The 8,567-nt window shown below is 47.1% G+C and overlaps 1 protein-coding gene across 1 annotated transcript; it reads left to right on the top strand.

Moving 5' to 3' along the window:
- Positions 1-5,987: 5,987 nt before the first annotated feature.
- LOC125548908 (transcription initiation factor TFIID subunit 13) lies at positions 5,988-8,567 on the top strand. Its single transcript, XM_048712434.2, has 5 exons — positions 5,988-6,564; positions 6,653-6,690; positions 7,461-7,520; positions 8,107-8,181; positions 8,280-8,567. The coding sequence occupies exons 1-5, from the start codon at positions 6,228-6,230 to the stop codon at positions 8,391-8,393; spliced, it is 624 nt and encodes a 207-aa protein (XP_048568391.1). The 5' UTR covers positions 5,988-6,227; the 3' UTR covers positions 8,394-8,567.

The raw sequence follows: 8,567 nt of genomic DNA, 5'->3' as shown, positions 1-8,567 counted from the left end.
TATGCAGTCCAAGCTGGATGGGCCCGGATTGCTTCTTTTGAATGGCTTTTTCCGTTGACCGATTTAGAGCCACTGAATCCAGCATTAACTGCCGTGTCTTCAGCGTTGTCGCCGTTGTTGCGGCGCTTGTGTCTGTTGCGACGTGGCCTGCCGTTGCTATCTTTGGCATCTGAATTGCCAGGGTTTCTTGATGTGTTGTTGCTGCAAGCCAGCCAGCTATCCTCGCCCGCACAAAAGCGGGTCATGAGTGTCGTGAGGGCTGCCATGGATTTCGGCTTTTCTTGGCCGAGGTGTCGGGCGAGCCACTCGTCGCGGATGTTATGCTTAAATTCTGCTAAGGCCTCGGCATCCGGACAGTCGACAATTTGGTTCTTTTTAGTTAGGAACCGAGTCCAGAATTTCCTGGCTGATTCCCCTGGCTGTTGGGTTATGTGACTCAAGTCATCGGCATCCGGTGGTCGCACATAAGTGCCCTGGAAGTTGTCAAGGAATGCGTCCTCCAAATTCTCCCAACTGCCAATGGAGTTTGCCGGCAGGCTATTGAGCCAATGCCGAGCAGGTCCTTTGAGTTTTAATGGGAGGTACTTGATGGCATGTAGATCGTCACTGCGGGCCATGTGGATGTGGAGGAGGAAATCTTCGATCCATATCGCGGGGTCTGTTGTACCATCATATGATTCAATGTTCATGGGTTTAAAACCTTCTGGGAATTTGTGATCCATTACTTCATCAGTGAAGCATAGGGGGTGTGCGGCGCCTCTGTGCCGGGCTATATCACGACGCAGTTCATACGAGTCTTGTCTGCTGTATTCAGCCCGGCCGGATTTGCTTTTAGTATATCCGGCATGACGGTCGTCGTCACGCGTTGGGGCGCCCCCCCGTGATACGTAGATCGATCTTGCATGTACTGCTTTGTTTTCCAATGCGTCTCGCAGGTCCTACGTGTTACCCTGGGCCTTGGTATTTTTGTTTAACTGGCGATGGGGTGCGGGCTGGACTTTGGCCTGACATGCCGCTTTGTCTCGGCCACAAGATGGTCGGTCAGCCGCATCATACGCTGGAAGTGTAGGCTTTAATGCTTCTCCCTCGAGTTGGGGTAGCAACCTGCGCTTTGGGTAACTTTTGGTTGGGCGCTCGAGTTTGTATTCCTCGGCCGCCAGGACCTCAGTCCATCTATTCGCTAGCAGATCTTGGTCAGCTTGAAGCTGTTGTTGCTTTTTCTTCAGGCTTTTTGCTGTGGCTATAAGCCGGCGCTTGAAGCGCTCCTGTTCGGCGGGATCCTCAGGCACGATAAATTCTTCGTCGCCGAGGCTCACCTCGCCTTCGGAGAGAGGCATGTAATTGGCATCCTCTGATTCTCCGTCTGCTGCCTGTTCCTTAGGGCTAGCTTGCCCATCCTCCCGCTCGAGGCCTGGCTGGAGGGGATTGTCTTCGTCTTCGGCGCTATCCGCAACGTTATTGTCTCTTGTGACGGTATCGCCATTTTTGCTATGGCGGGGCTTAGAGCGGCGCCGTTGATGCCGGTGCTTAGATTGCTTCTCGAGGGGATTATCCTCTGTTGCCTTATTGCCATCGCTTTCTTTGGGGGTATCCACCATGTATACATCATATGATGAGGTGGCAGTCCAGCGCCCTGTGGGTGGTGGTTCCTGTTCTTCTCCTACATCGTCGTCCATACCATCGATGTCTTCGGAGCCGAAATCAAGCATGTCGGTTAAGTCGTCGATAGTGGCTATTAAGTGGGTGGTGGGTGGGGGACGAATTTCTTTGTCGTCCGCTTCCCACTCAAGCCGGACACGGTTCGGCCAAGGGCCTCCTGACAAGGAGAGAGACCTTAATGAATTTAGCACATCGCCCAAGGGCGGGTCCTGAAAGATATCCGCGGAGGAAAACTCCATGATCGACGCCCAATCAGATTCGATAGGCATGGATGCAGGCGGTTCGGAACCCGTGGCCGGGGACGAATCCAAGGATCCGGCAACACAGGTCTCATAGGAGGTGAAGCCAGTATTCGGATCTATCGCCGCTGAGTGTGCGGCCTCCGTGGCGGGGTCCATCCACCCGTCCTCGGACGGCTCGATCTATTCCGGATCGAGGGCTGGAGTTGCCACAGGTGTGATCTCCCGAACACTGTCCGGCGGCAGAGCTAAGTCATGCTCGTCGTGGCTATGCGGTGCACCTGACACGGGATCGAATCCGTCGAAGATCAAGTCTCCACGGATGTCGGCAGTATAGTTTAAGTTTCCAAACCTGACCTGACGGCCAGGGGCGTAGCTCTCGATCTGCTCCAGATGGCCAAGCGAGTTGGCCTGTAGTGCGAAGCCGCCGAATACGAAGATCTGTCCGGGGAGAAAAACCTCGCCCTGGATCGCATCATTGTCGATGATCAAAGGAGCCATCAAGCCTTATGATGACGACACAGTGGAACTCTCAATGAAAGCACCAATGTCGGTGTCAAAACCGGCGGATCTCGGGTAGGGGGTCCCGAACTGTGCGTCTAAGGCGGATGGTAACAGGAGGCGGGGGACACAATGTTTACCCAGGTTCGGGCCCTCTCGATGGAGGTAATACCCTACTTCCTGCTTGATTGATCTTGATGATATGAGTATTACAAGAGTTGATCTACCATGAGATCGTAGAGGCTAAACCCTAGAAGCTAGCCTATGATTATGATTGTTCTCTTCCTACGGACTAAACCCTCCGGGTTATATAGACACGGAGGGGGCTAGGGTTACACAGAGTCGGTTACAAGGGAGGAGATCTACATATCCGAATTGCCAAGCTTGCCTTCCATGCAAAGGAGAGTCCCACCCGGACACGGGACGAAGTCTTCAATCTTGTATCTTCATAGTCCAACAGTCCGGCCAAAGTATATAGTCCGGCAGTCTGAGGACCCCCTAATCCAGGACTCCCTCATGTAGCATGGAAGATATCGATATCTCTCGGTTGTTATGTTGATAATGAAAGTATACCGCTCAAAATATTATTCATATCTATTTCAAAACCGAGCTCTGGCACCTCTACAAATCCCTCCTTCCCTCTGCGAAGGGCTTATCCATTTACTTTTATGTTGAGTCATCATCCTTTTATTAAAAAGCACCAGTTGGAGAGCACCGCTGTCATTTGCATCCATTACTATTAGTTTACATTAAGTATGACTTGTCTGGATCTCTTTTACCATGAATTACAATGTCTAGTCAATCCTTGATCTTTAAAGGTGCTCTACATTTATGTTTTGCGGTCTCAGAAAGGGCTAGCGAGATGTCATCTTGTTATATCATATTATTATTGTTTTGAGAAAGTGTTGTCATCTGAGACTTATTATTATTGCTCGCCAGTTGATTATGTCGTTAATATGAGTAAACATGAGACGTAAATGTTATTGTGAATATGGTTAGTTCATAATCTTTGCTGAAAACTTGAATGTTGGCTTTACATATTTACAACAACAAGAGCAAACAGAGTTTGTAAAAGTTTTTCTTTATCCCTTTCAGTTTATCAACTGAATTGCTTGAGGACAGGCAAAGGTTTAAGCTGGGGGGAGTTGATACGTCTCCGTTGTATCTACTTTTCCAAACACTTTTGCCCTTATTTTGGACTCTAACTTGCATGATTTGAATGGAACTAACCCGGACTGACGCTGTTTTTAGCAGAATTGTCATGGTGTTATTTTTGTGCAGAAATAAAAGTTCTCGGAATGACCTGAAAATCAACGGAGATTATTTTTGGAATATATAAAAAATACTGGAAGAAGAATCCATGTCAGGGGGCCCACACCCTGTCCACGAGGGTGGGGGCACGCCTACCCCCCTAGGCGCGCCCCCGGCCTCGTGGGCCCCCTAACGCTCCACCGACCTCAACTCCAACTCCGTATATTCACTTTCGGGGGGATCAGAGAGAAGGATTCATCGTGTTTTACGATATGGAGTCACCGCCAAGCCCTAAACTCTCTCAGGAGGGCTGATCTGGAGTCCGTTCGGGGCTCCGGAGAGGGGAATCCGTCGCCATCGTCATCATCAACCTTCCCTCATCACCAATTTCATGATGCTCACCGTCGTGCGTGAGTAATTCCATCATCGGCTTGCTGGACGGTGATGGATTGGATGAGATTTATCATGTAATCGAGTTAGTTTTGTTAGGGTTTGATCCCTAGTATCCATTATGTTCTGAGATTGATGTTGTTATGACTTTGCTATGCTTAATGCTTGTCACTAGGGCCCGAGTGCCACGATTTCAGATCTGAACCTATTATGTTTTCATGAATATATGCGAGTTCTTGATCCTATCTTGCAAGTCTATAGTCACCTATTATATGTTATGATATGTTATGATCCGTTAACCCCAAGACGACAATAATCGGGATACTTACCGGTGATGACCGTAGTTTGAGGAGTTCATGTATTCACTATGTGTTAATGCTTTGGTCCGGTACTCTATTAAAAGGAGGCCTTAATATCCCTTAGTTTTCAATAGGACCCCGCTGCCACGGGAGGGTAGGACAAAAGATGTCATGCAAGTTATTTTACATAAGCACGTATGACTATATTCGGAATACATGCCTACATTACATTGACGAACTGGAGCTAGTTCTATGTCACCCCATGTTATAACTATTGCATGAGGAATCGCATCCAACATAATTATCCATCACTGATCCAATGCCTACGAGCTTTTCATATATTGTTCTTCACTTATTTACTTTTTCGTTGCTACTGTTACAATCACTATATAACCAAAACTGCTACCGTTACTACTACTATCATATTACTTGCTACTAAATACCTTGCTGCAGATATTAAGTTTCCAGGTGTGGTTGAATTGACAACTCAGCTGCTAATACTTGAGAATATTCTTTGGCTCCCCTTGTGTCGAATCAATAAATTTGGGTTGAATACTCTACCCTCGAAAACTATTGCGATCCCTATACTTGTGGGTTATCACCGAAGCACACCGAATGGGTGTTCTTCAAATGCGAAAACGGCGGGGTACGTGCACTTGCGGTAGCTCATTTGATAGCTCATTCTTTAGTTCAATTTGCGGATCCTCATTTCGAACATGGTCATTCTTTGTGTGGGACGATGGATGCTCATTTTGGTTTTGGGAAGACCAATACATTGATTTATTGATAGAAAGAAACTTAATAGATGTTGGTGCACTCGTTAGTATAATTGAAAGCGATGATGCGGCTGCATGTGCAACTAGAGGAAAAGCAACGTTTATTTCTTTCGAATCAAAGATGAAGAAAGAAGAATGCAAAATCAAGAATCCATAGATCAACAACAAATGCATGGAGAAGATATTAGTTCAACTAGTGGGAACAGTTATGAAAGTTAAAAATCTTCTAAAATGCATACTTGTGGTTCTTGTTTTCTTTGATCTTGCTATTCTAGCAAAGATTTGGTGATGTCTTTTATATTCAATGTTGTTGAAAAAGCGAAAAAATGCAATATGCTAGATCAAATTAAGGTGCAAATTTAAGTTTTACGAGTCGGGAGGAGCTGCGTCAGATCAGACGCCGCAAAGCCGACCCATAAAAAACATATTTCGTGAATATACAGGTCTATTATGCGGAGTCTGCAACTATAGGTGGCCAAACGGGTCGCGATAGCTGGGCCGGCCCGGTAGCACGGTCGGCACGGCACGTGCTAAATGGGCCAGGCCCGGCACGCGGCACGTCAAGGGTCGTGCCTGGGCCTGAAGGCCGAGCACGCGGGCCAGCATGGCACGACCCGATTATCTTTCTATTTTATTTTTATGTATCCTAATGTGGCCCAACATGTAAAAATAGGCTAAAAACGCCCAATGCGCAAAATAGAAGGCAAATTAGCGTGCCGATGGGCCGGCCCGATTAGCATACGGGCCGTGCCTGGGCTGCAGGCTACAGCACGCGGGCCGGCACGGTACGGCCCGTATAATAATCATGCCTTCGTAGGCTAGGCCGTGCCGTGCTATATTTGCAACCGCGGTCTCACAAAGACGTTTTTCTAAACCGCAAACACGTTTTGCGGCCGTGAGGATGTGGGGCGTGCTACAGTTGCTCTTATTCCCCGTGAACCGCAGGTACGCTCCTCTTTGTGAATTGCAGAAATCAACCGCAGCAGTGAACGGGAAGCCCTAGACGGAGCCGGAGCCCGACGGATCAAGATCCCCGGGCGCCGCTAGGAAGCGTAGCCAGCCGAAATCTCTTGCCCCTGCCTCGCCACTCTGTCCTGCCCCCCGACGCTGGGATGCAGAACCCTAGCAGCAATCACCCTGCCCCGCCCGCGGCGGCGGCGGGGAAATCCAAGTCCTCGGGGCAGGCCGCGGCAGCGGCCTCGGGCCAGGGCCATCAGCCCTCCCCGGCCACGCCTGCGGCTGCCAAGTCCAAGTCCTCGGCCGCGGCAGGGGCCTCGGGCCACGGTCACAACTCCTCCCCGGCCACGCCGGCGGCCGGCAAGTCCAAGGCCTCGGCGCATGCCGCGGCGCCGGGCCAGGCGTCCTCCTCCAACCAACCGCACGCCGTTGGCGGCGCTGACGCAGCCGCATCAAGCCTTAAGCGCAAGCGCGGCGTCTTCCAGAAGGACCGTAAGGCCTTCTTCTGTCTTCTGCATTGTTAGTTTTTTCTGTTTATTTTCCCCATACTTGTGGCTCACTTCTATTCGTTTCCTTTCAGTGCAGCACATGATGTATGGCTTTGGGGACGATCCAAATGTAAGTTGACCCATGACCAATTCTCTCTCTGGTTCCCTAATTTTTTTGGTTAGGAATTATGTAGAACAGAATGCAGTCAGTGTAGTGTATTTAAGAATTCAGGATGCAATGGTCCATAAGTGGCATTTTGCAAGAAGAGTGGTAGCAAACAAGGCGTGGGTATACCATGTTACTGTAATATTTAATGGTTGAAAATTTGAAATATATTTAGAAAAGTAAAAGGGACATACCTGGAATCAGTACATATTTGCTTAGACTGTGTTTATCAATGATTTTTGGTTGTTGCTTAGCTTACACCTTTGCAATCAGACAACAGCCAATCCCTAACAAGTGTCAATGCATATGGGATAGTGGTTGCTTGCAATCTCTATTGAAAATTAAAATTATGTGTGCTGTTCATCTATGTTATGTTGAATGTGTGGAAGGAACTGCTAGTTTTTTCATCGTGAGTGGCTACTGGCCGTTTGGCCTCTCATGTTCAGGGCGAGCTGAACCGGATGCCTTTCTGTTGGGCAGGTCCTAGAGGAACCCCTAGTTTTTTGCCAGCTAGCATCTATTGCCTCTCATTTCTTTTCGGTGCTGCTGTGTGGATAGCCTGGCGGGCCTTGTAATATTTTAGTTTCACTCTTCGCATAGTAAATAAGTCAATGCTCCTACTAGAGATCTCAAAAATAAAAAAAAGATGGAGTAAAGGAACATGTTATTCCCCTTTTAAATCTTAGATGCTCTGGACTTACGATGCAACTGACTTTTTTTTGCTGGTTTTGCAGCCACTTCCAGAAACAGTTGCACTTGTGGAGGACATTGTTGTAGAATATGTTACTGACCTCGTAAGTTTCTCTTGCATTTGTACAGCTGTTTAGTTTATGTTTGGCCTGCTAAAAGAATACATACTGTTCACAGATAGAAAGGTCTTGTTGAGGATTGCGTGACCCATTTTCTGCCATTTGTACAACTATGTAGTTTATGTTTGGCCTGGTAAAAGAATACACACTATGCACAGATAGAAGGTCTTGTTGAGGATAGCATGACCCATTGAACCATTATTCATCTTTTCAGTAGAGTCCATTAAGTACACTTAGGAAGTTTTGGGTAGTTTCCTATGCAAATAGACATAATTGGGTAACTGTTTTTTCTTGATTAATAATCTGAATATGGATTGACATCTTGCACTGTACGATAGTGAGTCAATTTGATTTCAAATAAATGTATTGTACACAAATGAGTAACTCATCTACCTGCCACAACTTTCAACACAAACCATTCATGTTGAACCAAGAAATCCAGAATTGCGCCATATTTAACCAGTTATGCCAGTTTGTTTTTCAAGTTCATAGCTGTTTATAATTCCATTGTTTTTTTTAGAGTAGTTTATGGTTCCATAGCCGAGTGAATCCATGGTGTGCCTTTTCCCAGGTCCACAAGGCTCAGAATGTGGCTTCAAAGAGGGGGAAGCTCTTGACAGAGGATTTTCTTTACCTTATCCGAAAGGTATGGTCTGGACTACATGAGACTATGTTATTTCCTCTTCACTTGTATCACCAGAGTTCGCCAAAGCTAAGCATTTGCATTTCACTTTTTTTCCCTAGGATATGCGGAAACTGCACCGTGCTACCGAGCTACTCTCCATGAATGAAGAGCTCAAGCAAGCAAGGAAAGCTTTTGATGTGAATGAAGAAACACTAGTAGTAACCAATGAGTGATATATGCGTCCTTGAGCAGCATCAGAGACTACCATGTTATCTGCAATATTCCACTAACTGGTCAGACGATGCATAAGCTCACTGACATCCATTTGTATGCGGAGTACTATTACAATGTGACACATGTGCTAAGCAATCCAAACTATTAAAAAAAAAGAGTTTGTTTTCTGTCAA

This window comes from Triticum urartu, chromosome 1A (genome assembly GCF_056163025.1).
Source record: "Triticum urartu cultivar PI428250 chromosome 1A, HENAU_Tu73, whole genome shotgun sequence".
NCBI lineage: Eukaryota > Viridiplantae > Streptophyta > Magnoliopsida > Poales > Poaceae > Triticum > Triticum urartu.
The sequence above is the reverse complement of the archived record's forward strand: the minus strand, read 5'-3'. Positions and strand labels throughout refer to the sequence as shown.

What these genes read in the sequence shown, in the direction of transcription:
- LOC125548908 (XM_048712434.2), top strand. Translation starts at nt 6,228, where the DNA reads ATGCAGAACCCTAGCAGCAATCACCCTGCCCCGCCCGCGGCGGCGGCG. An exon ending in GCTTTGGGGACGATCCAAAT is followed by an intron (nt 6,691 to 7,460) that starts GTAAGTTGACCC and finishes CTGGTTTTGCAG; the next exon opens with CCACTTCCAGAAACAGTTGC. An exon ending in TTCTTTACCTTATCCGAAAG is followed by an intron (nt 8,182 to 8,279) that starts GTATGGTCTGGA and finishes TTTTTTCCCTAG; the next exon opens with GATATGCGGAAACTGCACCG.